The sequence below is a fragment of the Tyto alba genome, unplaced genomic scaffold (assembly GCF_018691265.1).
Source record: "Tyto alba isolate M040663 unplaced genomic scaffold, T.alba_DEE_v4.0 Super-Scaffold_8, whole genome shotgun sequence".
Classification (NCBI taxonomy): domain Eukaryota; kingdom Metazoa; phylum Chordata; class Aves; order Strigiformes; family Tytonidae; genus Tyto; species Tyto alba.
The window spans coordinates 22,346,709-22,362,325 of record NW_024881329.1 but is presented as its reverse complement, the minus strand read 5'-3'; the positions used below and the strand labels follow the sequence as shown (position 1 = coordinate 22,362,325).

The 15,617-nt window shown below is 64.6% G+C and overlaps 2 protein-coding genes across 8 annotated transcripts; both read left to right on the top strand.

Annotated features, from left to right (window-relative positions):
- Window positions 1–2,237: 2,237 nt before the first annotated feature.
- LOC116962562 (SLAM family member 5-like) lies at window positions 2,238–8,789 on the top strand. Of its 4 annotated transcripts, none has more exons than XR_006164681.1 (7): window positions 2,238–2,578; window positions 5,448–5,789; window positions 6,365–6,658; window positions 6,780–6,899; window positions 7,022–7,102; window positions 7,704–7,811; window positions 7,965–8,789. XR_006164681.1 is itself a non-coding variant. In XM_042785619.1 (7 exons), the coding sequence occupies exons 1-7, from the start codon at window positions 2,506–2,508 to the stop codon at window positions 8,007–8,009; spliced, it is 1,074 nt and encodes a 357-aa protein (XP_042641553.1). In that variant the 5' UTR covers window positions 2,239–2,505; the 3' UTR covers window positions 8,010–8,789. The 4 variants fall into 4 exon arrangements, 2 of the variants coding, with proteins under 2 accessions (XP_042641553.1, XP_042641554.1); XR_006164680.1 differs by having other exon boundaries at window positions 7,704–7,828; XM_042785619.1 differs by having other exon boundaries at window positions 2,239–2,578; window positions 7,022–7,113.
- A 1,025-nt stretch (window positions 8,790–9,814) lies between these two features.
- On the top strand, window positions 9,815–14,297 carry LOC116961844 (SLAM family member 9-like). 4 transcript variants are annotated; one of them, XM_042785618.1, is made up of 6 exons: window positions 9,815–10,086; window positions 11,903–12,232; window positions 12,572–13,051; window positions 13,235–13,327; window positions 13,736–13,820; window positions 13,953–14,297. In XM_042785618.1, the coding sequence occupies exons 1-6, from the start codon at window positions 9,891–9,893 to the stop codon at window positions 13,978–13,980; spliced, it is 1,212 nt and encodes a 403-aa protein (XP_042641552.1). In that variant the 5' UTR covers window positions 9,815–9,890; the 3' UTR covers window positions 13,981–14,297. The 4 variants fall into 4 exon arrangements, with proteins under 4 accessions (XP_042641552.1, XP_042641551.1, XP_042641550.1 ...); XM_042785617.1 differs by having other exon boundaries at window positions 12,572–13,327; XM_042785616.1 differs by having other exon boundaries at window positions 12,572–13,327; window positions 13,733–13,820; window positions 13,956–14,297.
- Window positions 14,298–15,617: the final 1,320 nt, after the last annotated feature.

Sequence of the window (15,617 nt, the reverse complement as noted above, 5' to 3'; positions counted from 1 at the left end):
AGGCAGCCCCGAGCTCCCCGTCCCATTTCCCAACCTCCCAGCTCCAGCACGCTGTGGCCACGCTGGGCTTGGGCTAATCAGCTCTAGTAGCCGGCTGCGACGTGGGGCACAGAGCTCATCCTCATGGCTCACTGGGCCACATCCCAGCTGCCTCTCGCTTGCCCCCCTGACCCCTCCAGGACAGGAGGGAAGCGGGGGGGATCCGCTTTTGCTGGTGTGTGTAATCCCCTCCCGTTGCAGAGCGGCTGCCGGACCCCAAAATCCAGAGCTGTCCGCGCTTGGGGCCACCTCATGCCACGTACCCAGTGGGACTGGAGGCACCATCACGCAGAGGAAACCCCTGTGGGGAAAGGGGGGGTGTTGGGGTGCTCCATGTTGGGGTGCAGCCCGGCTGCCCCAACACCACCCTCAGCTGCAGGGTCTGGCATGGAGAGGAGCTGATCCACAGGCCTGGCTAGCGTGTGCTGGAGCGGAGGTGAAGGCAGCATGGGGGGATCAGAGGGAGCAGGAGGGTCTTGGGGGGTCTCCGAGTACCTCCAGGCACCCACGAGCTGCCCCCTGCCCTGCAAAGGGCTGTTTTGGCAGCCGGGTGTCCCCCCACCGCGGCCCTTTCCCCATCGCAGGGGACGGCGTCAGGCCTGGCTGCCGCACTGGAATTCCCTCAAAATCCTTTTGTGGCACCGACCCCGATGACGAGGGACGTGGTGACGGCTCAGACATCCCTCCCCGCCTCTGCCCGCGCTCCGCTTTGCCCCTTTGCCCCAGCTCCCGGTGCCACGGGGACGTCCCTCGCCATCACATGCCAAGAACCGCAGCCGGTTCCCCCGGCCGGCCGGTCCCAACCGCAGGGACCGGCTCTGGCAGCTGCACGTGCCAGCGGGAATGACGACCTCCGGACCGATCCCGTGTCCCCCAGACACCCCAATGTCCCCGCAGAGAACCGAGCTGGTGGCATTTCACAGCGTGACACCGGGGGAGTGACAGACCCAGCGCCTCTGCTCGGCATTTCCCAAAGTCCTGAGCCAGCGCGCGACGCCTTCAGCCCACCCGGTCAGACGAGCCCCGGCGAGATGCTGCCCGTGTCCCCATCATGCAGGGACAGCAGGGGACATCTGCCACAACACGTCCCAGCCCATGAAAGCCCTCAGTGCCAGCTCGCAGGCAGGAGGATTTGGCAGGAGGAAGCCCCTGCCTTGCACAAGAGCCGGTGTCATCCCCGGCGAGCGCCTGCCGCGGAGCCCTGTCTCGGGATGGTATGGCCTTCGTGCCATCCAACCGCATGGTCCTCCTCTTCCTCGGCTCTCGGAGCACCAGCTGGTTTTCCCCATCAGCTGGAAATTTCAACTCGGCAACTTTCATTTCCCCTCGAGGGATGTGGGAGGAAGTGGCAGCAAGGGGACTGTGTCCAGCCCCTGCTCCCCTCCGCGGGGGGACCCCAACGGGCAGTTTTGGGGCATCCACTGGCCATAAACAGCCCATCTCCCTCCCCACACCAGCCTTGCTTTCCCCAGCCTTTTGAGGATCCTCATTTGAAGGTGCCCCAGGAGAAGGGCTGGAGTTAACAGTCCCTTGGGTGCAGGTTAATGATTTTGCTTGTGGGTGGGGAGCAGCAAATGCCGTCCGCCCCGCTCTGTCCCGCTGCAGAGAGCACAGCCCTGCTGCGGAGGCTGCTTTCCCCCTCCCTGTTTTCCACTTCGAGTTGCTGGAGGTTTTAAATAAAAAATCAGCTTTCTGTGCTGCTAATGGAAAGCGCTTCCTTCCAGCCACAGCCCCCGCAGCAGCTCAAGGCTCTTAAATCAAGGCTGGGAGGGCTTGGGGTGGGGGGGTGGGGGCTTTTCTGCAGCCTTCTGAGGGGGGGGAGGTACGTGAGGGAGCGGGGGGGAGCCCATGGGGATGATTTGGCAGGTCCACAGCTGCCTTGGCACCACCACCCGATATTGCCAGGGCATCTATTCCCCAGGTGTGGCCCCTGTGATTCAACCCAGACCTCGCATCAGCTTGGGGACATCCCCCCTCCTGTGCTGTTTTGCTGTTTTCTGCACCCAAGGGTGCTCGGGTACCCCCGGGAGGAGAGCTAGTGGTGCTCCCCCCACCCAGCTCCAGGATGCTCCTGCTGCCCGGGTTTCCCCAGGGAAACGCTTTCGATCTGGGGAAGCCCCATTTCAACGAGCTTTTGGTCGTGCCCAGGAGCGTGCCAGAGCTGGCAGGGGCCGTGCCCGGGCATCGCCGGCGCTAATCCGGGCACCGAACCGGGCTGACGGATTACCGCGGGGTCGGGAGGTCACCGGCAGCCCCCCCGCCCTGCTGCCTTAGCATCCTCGGCAGCGCGGGTCCCGAGCGCTTCCCCCAGCCATCTAATCATTTCTGGCGAGCTAATTAATAAGCTGGCTGTGCCCCGCGATGCACGGCTTCCTACGGGTTGCAGCAAGAGGCGGCTTTGCTCCTCCCCGCCTCTCCTGCCGCTGACTCTGCCCACTGAGCCGCACGAAGAGCCGAGGAGGAGAAATGGAGGGGGAATTGGCCAGGACCAAAGCCCGGCTGCCCTCGCTGCTCCTGGCGCTGCTCGGCCTCGGGCCAGGTGAGTGCGTGGGCGGCCACCGCCGAGCCCTCGTCCCGCGGGAGCCTCGTGGCAGGGGGCTGGCGGCGGGGTGGGCTGCGGGCAGGGATGCCGACCCCGTCCTGCCTTCTCAATTAGCTGCGGGCTAATTGCAGCCCACCCCCCAGCGCTGCCCCTCCATCCCTCCGCGCTCCCGGCCAGGTATGAGATGGTTTCTGGAACGCTGGCTGGGGGGGCCAGCCTTAACGAGAGGTTTCGTAACGAGGCGGCGGCCGAGCGGCTGCGGGGCCCCCACCTCCATCCCCCCCACGAGGGTCCCTTCGCCCCTAACGTGGCATCTGCCGGGTGCCACTGTCACCCCACGGAGCTCTTTAACCCCCCCCCCCCCCAGGGCCGTGCCAGATCCGACTGTGAAGCGGCTCCTTACGTAAAGCAAGAGCAAGGAATCCCCTTAATTCCCAGCGTGCTAATCCACACATTTAATAATTCCCATAAAACCTCCAATTCCTACAGAAAGCATCTAATAGTACGGGCAGATTAGCGGGGGGGGGGGGGGTTTATCTTCCTAACGATTAATTGGCTTCACGAGTAAGACGGGCTGTCGCCAGCCATCGGGCAGGAGGGCTGTGGCACAGGGTGCCAGCTCTGCTACGCTGATGACAAATATCTGACCCAGCTAGATGGAAAACAGGCTGTTAGTGATGCTTCGGAGTTTTCCAGCAGCTTTCTTTGATCGAAATTATTTGATATCAGAGTGCAGCAGGGAGGTGATGAGAAAGAACAAAACCGGGGCTCGTGGTGAATAAATCTCTAATTTTTAGGGTCCGATGGAGACCCGAGTTGGACTAATCCAGGTGCTGAATGCAGCGCGATGCATCGAGCATCACCGGGTTTATCCCCTTCCCTCACCCACCGGATCCTGCCCCGGGGGTCAGGGCTGCGGAGACTCGGTTTCCCCGAATCCTGGGGTAAACAGGATGAGCTGGGAGGATGCCGGGGAGCTGAGGCGGCGGCTGTGCTCGGCGGAGGCCTGGCACCAGCCGGCTTTTCCCAGCCGTCATTTCCTCCAGCCACTCGTACAATAGCGCGGGGGAGGCCGGCGGGGACCCCCCCGGAGAGCGGCGGCCAGCGGATGTGCCGCGGGAGGGTGGAAAACGCCGGGAGGGGTGCGGGGAGGATGCCCGCGCCTCTGCCTGCGCCGCGGGGCCCTGGGTGAGCAGGGGGCAGCGGGAGGACGGACGGACGGACAGCGGGGGCACACGTGCCGCCTCCCGCCTTCGCACGGCTGCGGACGAGGGGAGGGGGGAAGAGCAGCTGCCTGAGCTCCTCCGTGAGAAGCTCGATGAGCTTCTGCAGGGCCAACCCCCCCATCCCCGGCTCCTTTCTGCTCCTCGGGGTGGTGGCTGTCCCCTCCTGTCCCCCCCCCCCCGGACCCCAAACCCAGCGCCTCGGGACCCTCAGCTTCCCCCTCACCACCCCACTGATCCCCCAGGGTCCCGCGCACGGGCTCAGCATCCTCTCTCCACGCTCAGCAAGAGCCACGCAGCAACGGTGCCCATGGCCAGGGCAGCTTCACGGGGCCCCCAAAACTTTGCAGTCGCCCGGGGAAGTGTCAGGAATTCGGTCGGGTTTAAGATTCGGCTGGAAGAACAGGAATCGAGCCTGGGATAAGCAGGATCAGAGCAACAAAAGCTCCAGCGATGTGGAGCCCTTCTTATAAAGCAAAGCAAAGAGGCAGCTTGTAATGTGGGGCTGCTGGAGGGTTTTATACAAAGTAAACACTCGGATGCCTGTGTTTAATCTGCTTTAATATACAGGCGCATCTGCTTCTGCCTCCTGCGAGCAGGGGGAGAGGAGGGGAGGCGGCGGAGGGGTGCAGGCTCTGTCAACCTGGCTATTGTGGGGACCCATCCCAGCCGGGCTGGGGGGCAAAGCTGCTCGCCCCAACCTCGCCATCCCAACGGCTGGGCATCCCGGTCCCCGCGTGGGACAAGGACAGGGAGAAGGGGAGGCTGTTATCCCAGTGGCAGAGGGACGTGGGGGGCCGCGGGGGCCGGGGCCGGGAGAGGAGACAGCTTGTAGGTAGGCGGGAGCTGCCAGGAGCGAGGGAGGTGGTGCCGAGCAGCTCCTGGCATGATTTTGCAGAGAGCTGTCAATGCTGCCAAAAAAAAAAAAAAAAAAAACCAAAAAACCATGGTGGAGGCTCAGATGGAGGGGCTGAAACCTGCCCCTCGGGCTGGGGGAGCTGCCTGGGCTGGAGGCAGCAAACTCCATCCCTGCGGGAATCGCCCCGCTCCGGCACCTCGGAGGCGGCTCCGTCCCTCCCGGGTGCAGCGTCCCCATCGCAGGGACCCCCCCGCAGCCATCCCCGCGCTCCCCCATCGCCTTAACCCTTGTCGATTTTTCGTAGGCATCTTGGCCGAGGCGCGTTTTAAGGTGGACAATGAGGTTTTGCAGCCGCTGGCTGGGAATTCCTCCCAGACCCTGTTGGAGCGTTGTTCTGGTGAGAGCCCGGCCGCAGCCTCGCCGACGGCACCGTTCAGATGGGGCACCCCCATCTGAACCAGCTGATGCTTTTTTTTTTTTATTTTTCTTGGCAACCAGTCTCCAAGCCCGGCATCCTTCCCTCCCTGCCGGAGCAGGAGGTGGCTCTGTAGGGATACGGGGTCTTTTTGGGGGGGACATCCTCGTCCTCAGCCCGGAGAGGGACCAGCCAGCAGAGCGGAGACCAGGCGGCTGCATCAGGGCAGGGAGATGCTGCTTCTTCCCCCCAAAAAGGGACCCGTCCCCGAGGGTCCCACTGTCCCCATCTTGTCCCACTGCCCCCATCTTGTCCCCGCTGTCCCCATCTTGTCCCCACGTGTGCGGTGACTTTCTGTCTTGTTCGCAGAGCTCCTCTTCGGCCAAGCCCGGGCGCAGCCCTGGCAGGTGAACGGTGTCCTGGGGGGGTCCGCGCTGCTCTCCCCGGCTCTACCCCCCAACAAGACAGTGAGGGAGATCGAGTGGAGCTTTTCAACCGGCGCCGGTGCCACCATCCAAGTGGCAGAGTTTCGGTCCGGCACCTTCGAGCGCCCCGACCCCAAGGACCGGTTCAAGGACCGGCTGGAGATGCTCAACGAGACGGCGCTGAAGATCAGGGCCCTGGAGCGGGGTGACAGCGGGGTCTACGGGGCTCGGATTAAACTGCACCCGGCGCTGGTGGAGGATCAGATCTTCAACCTCTCCGTCTACGGTGAGCGGCTGCAGGTTGGGGTTTGGCACAGGCACCTGGGGCAAAAACAGAAAGCCCCAAGTGCGAGCACTAACCCCTTTGCAGGAAGGGAAACTGAGGCACAGAGAAATGACGAGGTTTACCAGAGTAAATAGAAAGCCCTGAGTGTGAGCATTAACCCCTTTGCAGGAGGGGAAACTGAGGCATAGAGCAATGATGGGGTTTACCAGGGTAAATAGAAAGCCCTGAGTGTGAGCACTAACCCCGTTGCAGGAGGGGAAACTGAGGCACGGAGCAATGATGGGGTTTACCAGGGTAAAATAGAAAGCCCCGAGTGCGAGCACTAACCCCTTTAAAGGAGGGGAAACTGAGGCATGGAGCAGTGATGGGGTTTACCAGGGTTAGGTTAGACCCCAACCTTTTCACCCCAGTGCCTGCAGCCCCTCAAGCTCTGCAAAAAGCCCGATCCTGCCACCCCCAGGGGTCCCCAGGGTGGCTGTGCCGTGCCCCGCCGGGGACAAGCGCGACAGCGGGGGTGAGCAGGGTGGAGAACTCCCCTCCACCCCGCGCTGAGCTGCCCCCGCCGTCGGCCGCAGAGTCGGTGCCGAGCCCCCGGACCCGCAGCCAGCTCCTGGCCAGCACCCTGGAGTGGTGCAACCTGACGCTGCAGTGCCAGGGCGCCGGCAAAGGCGTCGTCAACGTCACCTGGAAGAGGGACAACGTCATCCGGGACCTGACCCCCGACCGCCACCAGCTCTCCCAGGACGGGACCACCCTACGGCTGGCCCTGCCGCCCACCGCCACCAACGTCACCTACGCCTGCACCGTCAGCAACCCCGCCGACCAAAAGGTCGTCCTCTTCGACCTGCAAGCCATCTGCCAAAGCGGAGGTGAGACCCTCGCCCCGGCGATGCTCGGGGGTCCGGCACCAGACGGCTGCCTTGGCACGGGGGTGGGCTCACCCCTTGGCGGGGGGCTGGCACCGCTCAGTGTCCCTTTTTGTCCTCGCAGGGGGACAGACGTCCTTCTCAAAGTCGGGGTACATCGTCCTGACCCTCATCCTGCTGGCGGTGAGCTTGGGGGGAGCCTTCTGGTGCTGGCGGATGAATAGCGAGAAGGCGGCAGACCCAGGTAATTCAAGTGTCGTCTGTCCGTCCCCGTCCCCCCCCCTGAGAGCCAGCATGGCTTTGGGGGGCTGGGGAGTGGGGTGAGGGGTGTTTCCCAGCCCCCCCTGACGCCCTGTTCCCCTGCAGCTGCCACCCCCACGGTGCCCGCCGAAGAGAGCCCCTCTGACCCCCAGTACGCCGAGATCGTGCGCCGCAGCCCCCCGGAAGGTAATGACCAGGTGAGGCCCCCGGGGGGACTTGTGGGGTCCTGACCACACCAAGGTCATGGCCACACTGGGGGTCCCCGCTGTGCTGGAGTGCCAACAGATCCGGGAGTCCCAGCCATGGCAGGGGTCACGGCAACACAGCGGGGGTGCTGGCCAAACCGGGAGTTCTGGCCACCCCAGGGTCCCAGCCCCAGTGGGGTCCCAGCCACACTGAGGGTCCCGGCTACACCAGGGGGTCCTGGTCAAACTGGGGCTCCTGGCCACATCAGGATCCCAGCCCCAGTGGGGTCCCAGCCACACTGAGGGTCCCGGCTACACCAGGGGGTCCTGGTCAAACTGGGGCTCCTGGCCACATCAGGATCCCAGCCCCAGTGGGGTCCCAGCCACACTGAGGGTCCCGGCTACACCAGGGGGTCCTGGTCAAACTGGGGCTCCTGGCCACATCAGGATCCCAGCCCCAGTGGGGTCCCAGCCCCACGGGACACCCATGGGTGCAGGCTGGGCACCGTGCCCGGGCAGAGCATCCCGCAGGGACTCCCTGGGGGCTGGGAAGGGGAGCGGGGCTGGCAAATCCCTCATCAACCCCCCAGTTTCTGCTGTAGGGCCCCGGTCACCCCGAAAATAACCAGGAGCAGAGCCCGCCGCAGAAAACACCGGTCACCACCGTCTACGAGCAGATCCGCCGGGCGCCAGAGGACACGGCCGAGGAGGTGACATAGGCCCTCAGGTGCGGGGGGGGGGGGGGGGGGGGGGCAGCTTCCCCCAAAAGGGGACCCAGCGCCGGGGAGGGGTCTGCAATGGGGGGACCCCCCGACCTCCCTCACCGCACGCTGCAGAGGCTGAAGGGCTCCTCTCTCCCGCAGGCACCCGCAGAGCCGGAGCATCGGGATTTCCCGGAAGGGCTGTAAAGTGCGTTGTGTGCCAAATCCGAACCCTCCAGCCCCCCGTTTCGGCTCCGGGGGTGGGAGGCACCGTCTCGGGGCGATAGCCGGACGGACGCTTTTCCCCCCCTACCTCCGGTTTCTCTCCAACCTCCTTGTCTGACACCCTCTGAAAACTGTTTGGGGAGTGGGATCCCGGACGAGCTGGGGGACCCTTCCGCCGTCCCTGGATGTCCCGGGATGCTCCGGGATGGGGGGACCCCGGGGTTCACCTCCCACATGCCGCTGCTGCCGGGCTTGATCGGGCCTGGGGGGCGTTGGGGAGGGCAGGCATGCACTGCAGGGCCAGGATGAGACCCTCTGGGGCAGATTGACCCCCCCACCCCTCCCCAACTCCCCCCTTTCCCAGCCTCCAGCTCCCACCGTGGCTTCCCCGGGACCCTCTGTGGGGAGATGCCCACCCTCTTCGCTGCTGCCGCAGAGGGGACACCGGGGTGACCCCCCAACGCCGTCCCACGCAGCTCCACTGGTGCAGACCCAGGTGGCATCTCCGGGGCCACGGAGGGATGCAGAAGGGACCGTCGCCTGTGCAGATCCACCGAGAAACACCCCCCAAATTACCTCTTCCCCCCCTGCCCCCCCACCCCCCCCCCCCCGCCCCATAGCTGTTGCCTGTGTAGCCCGTGCACTGTCACGAGGGAGCGGGTGTCTCACTGCCTGTGTGTCCAGCACCTACTGCCACGGGGCCCCTCGCTCGGCCAGACCTCCCGCCGTTGTAAAAAGAGCAAATAAATGTTGGTGAGATCACAGAGGAGGAGCTGACGGCGGACCGGGCATGCACGTACGTGCATGTGCATGCGTGTGCGTGCGTGCACGGGCCCGCCTGTTTCTCTCTGTGCATCTGCACGCGGACCCGTCGCAGTAAAAGCAGCCCGGGGTCGTGCAAACTGCCCAGGTTTGAGGCTGCACCCCGAGAAACCCCAGCCCTGTCCCCTGCACGCTGGGGGTGACGCAGCCGCCTCTCACTTCCCTTTTCAGAAAGGCAGCAGTGGTGTGACCTCCGCTCGTGATCCGTGTGCTGGCCGGGGCCATCCCTGGCCCCCCCCATCCCCCCAAAACCCAGGGGGGGGGCTCTCACAGCCTGACTCTCCATCACAGCCGGGACATGGCAGGAGCCCCGAGGGGTGACAACCACTGTGGGGACAGGGCTGGCCTGTCCCCAGAGACTTGCTCCTCTTTTGCATGTCCCCTGCTGCTGCTGGAGGGGACTCCAGTTCAGCGAAAGTTTCTCGAGCAAACACTTTCCTGTTCACAGGGGAGAAACCGGCCGAGCCCCCAGTGGGAAACGCAGCCTCGGGGCAGGGGATGGGACAACCTGGGCGTGGGGGACTGGACATCCCAAATGTGGGGGACAGGAGCATCCCGGATGCAGGGGACAGGACATCCCGGGCCCTGGGGATGGGACATCCCAGGTATGGGGGACAGAACATCCCGAATGCGGGAAACAGGAGCATCCCGGGTGCTGGGAGCCCAACCAGGACATTTCCAAGCCAAGAGGGACCCTCTCCCCTCGGTTTAAAGCCGGGGGAGGAGCAGTCACCCCAGCTTGGCCCCACGATGGGGACAAGGACCCATCCCTCCCCTGGCTCCACGTAGGCAGCCGGCCCAGCTGGCATTATTTACCCAACAGCAGGCATTACCAGGCAGCATCCGGCTCCTTCTTTTATTTATTTATTGCACCTCGTTCCCGGGGAGGGGGGGTGCAAAACGAGGGCTGGGCAGTAGGGACCAGCTTGGGGGATTTGGGGATCAACCCAGGGGCTTTGGGGACCAGCACCAAACGCTTGGTGCAACAAGAGAGAGAGATGGCACTGAACCCCAACGCGTGACACCAGCTGGGGTTCGGTGATGTCCCCGGGGTGTCCTTGCATCGCCACTCCCCTGGAAAGGTGCGTTGCTGTATGTGGGTGGATTTGCATGTTCACTCCCTCCGAGCCGGTAGACAGAGCTAGAGATCAAGGCTTTGAGCTCGCAATGGGGATGTCACCCGGTCACCCACGTCCCCCTGTCCCCTGGCTGCTGGCCCCACTCCTGATAGTGGCAGGTAGGCATGAGGGGAGGGCAGCAGCCGTGCTGGGAGGGGACCACGGCTGGTCCAACACCCGCAACCCCCATCTATTAGCAAACCCCCATTTCTCAGCGATCAGGCGGCGGTGGGAGAGAGCTGGGGAGTGTGGCTTTGGATCCCAGTTGCAAAATGAACGCTAGCCCTGGGAGGTTAGAAAATACGTGAAATATTCGGGGTGAGAACGGGATTTCCCTCTGTGAAGGAGCTGGGAAGGATGCACCGGGGCACCGGTGGTTGCTTGGGGAGTGCGTCAGGGAGAGATGGGGCTGTTTGCTTGCAGCTGAGGGGGGAAACTATGTGGGGTGTTCCTCAGCCTCCCCTCCTCGTTTTACTGCCGGCATAAATCAATCCCCAAGAGGTTTACAGTCCCCGACGGGGCTGGGACCCCGAGGCTGGCACCTGGGGCTGTTTGTTCCTTCTTCTGCCCCGTGGCTGCTGCTGGGCACGCTCCGCTCAGCCGACCGGCCATAAGAAAAGGGAAAATTAATTTTGGCAAGTTACGGAGGAAGGCAAGGAGGGGTGATCTCTCCTTTTTTTTTGCCTGTGTGTTTCCGCAAGGAGGAAGAGGGGAGGCTGAAGGGCAGCTTGGCCCCGGGCTACTCCGGCCACGCTGCAGCATCACCGCTACGTACCCACTTCCTCGGGGGGGGCATGGAGGTGGGGGGTTGGAGGGGGGGTGTTGCATCCTGCAGCCATCGCTGGCACCGAGAAAAGGCTTGATGGGTGCAGTGCGGGGGCAGGGGCCGGGTGCTGCCCGGCGTTTAACCATCGCCCAGCTGGGTGTCTCGCCGTCACCTCTCGCGGCTGCTGAACCGAACGCAGCATCCTCCTGGCGCCCAACGTGGTGGGCATCCAAATGAACACCCCCCCCCCCCTCCAAAAAAAAACAGGCTGAGGTCCCACGGCCGTGCTCGCATGATGGGGTGATGAACCCCCCTCCCCTGCAATGCTACACACACACACACGCGCGCGCGCGCACCCCCCGGTGCGTGCGGTTTGACGGCTGCATCCCAGCCGCGCTGTTCTCCTCGCTTCGCCTTCCTCTTTGCAAACCAAAGCGGCTGGGGAGAGCGGGGGAGAGGCCGGAGCCAGCCCCAGAGCGCGCAGGAAGTGAGCAGCCTGCGAGCCGGGGTGCAGGAGGGGCCCTGAGCTGTGGGGACACGGCTGTCCGTCTGGCTGTCCGGCCATCCCCACCCAGGGGAGGCTGAGTCAGCTTCTCGCAGCCTTCGGCATCTCAGAGCCGCGTCCCCCCCCCGGCGTGGGCAGCCCTGCTGCTGGGACCAGCTCGCTGTCACCCCCGGGCGTTGGGGGGCTGCGCCCCGAAAGCTCAGCGCTGAGCTGCCCCACAGCCCTGGCTGGAGGGTCCCTGTCCCCAGTGGGACACGTGGGGACATTTCCTGAAGGTTTCACCTCAAACTTGTCCCGGTTTGGGCCCCACTTGGGCACAGGATCAGTGGGGAGAGCATCCCCGTCCTCTCCATGAAGCCCTGGCTGGTCCCCGTTGTGGGGTGGCCCCATGCACAGCGTGAGGTGACACGGGGTGACACTGGGACAACACAGGATGATGCTGGGGAAGGCACCGCGAGCGCCTGGCATCCCCCCGGCCCCGGGGGATGCTGGCAGGGAAGGTGACGGGTGTAGGATTAAATGAATCATCTCAGGCAGGCGCCACACTCTCATGACTAAGGCACGGGTGGGCAGATGCCCACGGGTGCCTCGGGTGGGGGCTGTGGGCAGGAACGGGGGGTCTGCTGGGGGTGTCCATCCTCCAGACTATCCCTGTCCCGGCCAGGAGCTGCAGGTCCCCAGCCCCAGCAGGTGAACGGTGTCCTGGGGGGGTCCGCGCTGCTCTCCCCGGCTCTACCCCCCAACAAGACAGTGAGGGAGATCGAGTGGAGCTTTTCAACCGGCGCCGGTGCCACCATCCAAGTGGCAGAGTTTCGGTCCGGCACCTTCGAGCGCCCCGACCCCAAGGACCGGTTCAAGGACCGGCTGGAGATGCTCAACGAGACGGCGCTGAAGATCAGGGCCCTGGAGCGGGGTGACAGCGGGGTCTACGGGGCTCGGATTAAACTGCACCCGGCGCTGGTGGAGGATCAGATCTTCAACCTCTCCGTCTACGGTGAGCGGCTGCAAAGCGGTGGGTGGTGGAGATGGTTTTACAGCCTCAGTGGGTTTATAGCCTGTGGGAGAGGCAATAAAACCCTTCTGCACCCAGAGTTATCAGCGCCGAGAAAGGGGAAGAGAGAATGCTCTTGATGCTGAGCATATGTCATGGGGATTTTCCTGGTACATGACTAACCGCGATCCACCCCCACCTGCGCTTCCCCTTCCCGCACCCTCTCGCTGTCCCTCCAGCCCCACTCGCTTTCCCTGGGGACCGAGGGTGTCCCCAGGGTGTCCCCAGGGCGTCCCCGGCCAGGCTGGGTCCTGTGACAGGGTTTGTTTGCACCTTAAACAGAGCCGGTGCCAGCACCAGAGATCCAGCACCGGCTGCTATCCCTCACCGACCAAGGGTGCAACATCACCCTGCGGTGCTGGGTGCTGGCCGGCAGCGGTGCTGAGGCCGCCTGGCAGCTCGGCAGCTCCCTGGGGACACTTTGGGGTCACCTTTGCGAAGACAACGGGACACTGTGCCTGGCCGTGCCCGCCAGCGCCTTCGCCTCCAGTTACACCTGCGTGGCCCGAAATCCCATCGAGGAGCGGAGCGTCTCCATCCGCCTCGACACCCTGTGCCGGCAGCAGGGTAAAAAACTGTCCCCCCCGGCACCCGGTGCCACCCGGCCGGCGGGGTCCTGGCACCCACCACGGCTTGTCCCCGCAGAGACGCATCGCTGGTGGATGTGGCAGCTGTGCCTGGTGCTGCTGCTGGCCGCGGGTGCCCTGCTCGGCATCGTCCAGCTGTGGAGGAAGAAGAGGAGGAAGAAAGCAGCCGAGGGAGGTGGGCGCTGCCGGCTCAAGGCTGAAGCGCTCGGCAAAGAGCCGGGAAAGAGGAAACCGGCTTTTTCCTTCGCTGTGGTTCTGCCGGCGCTGCCCGGACCTGGGCGGCTCCATCCCCCCTTCCCCGCACCCCGGTTCCCCCCGGCACCCCTCCGCTCATCCCCGCCTGCTCCTCTCACCGTAGCTGCCCTCTCCTTCCTCCCCGGCGAGGATGCTCCGGTGGAGCCGCGGTACACCAGGATCCAGAGGAGACCCCCCCCTGGAGACGGAGGAGTGGGTGAGGCTGGGGGGCTAGAGCTGAATTTGGCTCCTGGCCCATTGCACGGCGATGCCGGGGCCAAATTCTGCTCATGCCGGGGCTGGGCTCTGGCTTCTAGCCCTCTCCTCCAGGCGCTGTGGCTGAGGGTCCCTCCGTGTCCCCAAAGTCCCCTAAACCGGGGGACACAACCCCCCCTTCCTCAGCCCCATCGCCCCGAAACGCCTCGTGCTTCACCCCTGGGGTGGACGGGGAGGTGTTGGGGGGGGACATCAAAGGGAACTTTTCAGGGTCACCATGTCCCCCGGGGGGTTGTCCCAACTGGGGAGGGCCACAACCATCCCCCCTGCCAAGGGCTGGGGGCTCAAGGTGGGGGGGGTGTTTCCTCCCTGTTTTCTGACACACACACACCCCCCCCCCCCCCAGCAGCGAGACCACCCCACCACCATTTACAGCCAGGTGCAGGCAAGCGCGGGCAACCAGTCCGAGGTGCTCACCTAGCCCACTGCCACTGGTGAGTGTGGCCAGCACCGCGGCCGTGCCGGCATCGGCGGGGAGGGGGAGGGAGGGGCTCCATCCTCATCCCACCACCCCCGGAGGGACCCGGCTGCGTCCCGGCACTGACTGTCCCCGCTTTGTCCCCAAGCAGGACGGGGACCACCGAGCCCCCGTGATACCGAGCTGACGGACGGTGCCGTGGGCTGACGGACACTCGTGTGTGTGTGTGTGTCCCCTCCATGATGTCTCCAACTGCCCCGTGTCCCCCCACCTCTGTTGTGGCAGCAGAGTAGGATTTGGGGGGGGGGGGGTGACGGGACAGACAACACACACAGTGGGCAGCGTCCCTGGGGGCTGCCACATCCCCTTTCCTCAAACCCAAGCGCAGCCCGGCAGGGATAGGGGTGAAGGATGGGCTGGAGGGGGGGGCTCCAACCCCCCCCCCCCCCAGCCTTGGCTCACTGGTGACTCCAATAAAGGCAGGTGAAGATGAGATGTGGGTGGATTTCTGGGGGCTAAAGCCCCCCACCCCCCGGGGGCACCCAGGGACATGGGGGCTCTGCAGCCTGGGCGGGGGTCCTGGGCTGCCCTCCCTGTAGTGGGGCGGGGGGTGATTGTGGGGGGACACACATGTGGATAAAAGCTGGGGGGGGGGGGGCTCGTGGTGATGGGGGGGACACCAATGTGTGGGTTCAAGCTGGGGGGGGGCGGGGAGGGGGGGCACAGGGTGATGCCCAGGGCTGGGGCTGGCCCCGTCCCAAAGCGGCCCCCCCAGGAGCTGTAGCAAGGGCAGGGCAGGGGGGGGCCAGCACCCACGGGGGGGTGAGGGGGGGGAAGTAGCACCCACGGCTCTGTGCAGCGTATCAGGGGTCAGTCACGGGGTGCCCTCTCCCAAAGAGGGGGTGTCGTCCCCCCCCAGCCTCCAGCTGCTCACGCCCCAGGACACAGCTGGGCCCCCCCCCCCCCATACGGCCCCAGCGCTGTATGGCCCTGGTCCCCACAGGGACAAATCCTGCACAGCCGGATCCCCGCACAGCTGGATCCTGGCGAAGGGGGCCCCATGTGTAGCAGGATCCCTGCACAGCTGGATCCCAGTAAATGGGGACCCCTGCACAGCTGTATGCCCACACAGCTGGATCCTGAGAGAGTCATATACCCGCACAGCTGGAGCCCTGCACATCTGGATCCCCATGCAGTGGGAATCCCGCCCAGCAGGATCCCTGTCCAGCTGGATCTTTATACAGTCACACCCTTGCACAGCTGGATCACAGTAAAGCAGAACCCCCCGTGCAGCTGGATCCCCCCCATATAGCGGCATCCCTGCACATCTGGATCCTAGTGAAGGGATCCCTGCGCAGCTGGATCCCCACACAGCTGGATCATGGTAGCCTGGATCTCCGCACAGCCAGATCCCAGTAAAAGGGACTCCCATGCAGCTGGACCCTCACACAGCTGGATCAGGGTCAAAGGGACCCCCACGCAGCTGGATTCCCACACAGCTGGATCCTGGCAACATGGATCCCGGTAAAAGGCACCTCTGTGCAGTTGAATCCCTGCGCAGCTGGATCCTGGTAAGACAGATCTCCCCGCACATCTGGATGCCTGCGCAGCTGGATTCTGGTAAAGGGGAGCCCTGCACAGCTGGATCCCGGTGAAACGAAGCCCTGCGCAGCTGGATCTGCGCACAGCTGGATCCTGGCAACATGGATCCCAGCACAGCTGGATACACGTGCAGCTGGATCCCCGTAACACAGATCCCTGCACATCTGGGGGCCCGCGCAGCTGGATCCTGGTGAAAGGGACCTCTGCGCAG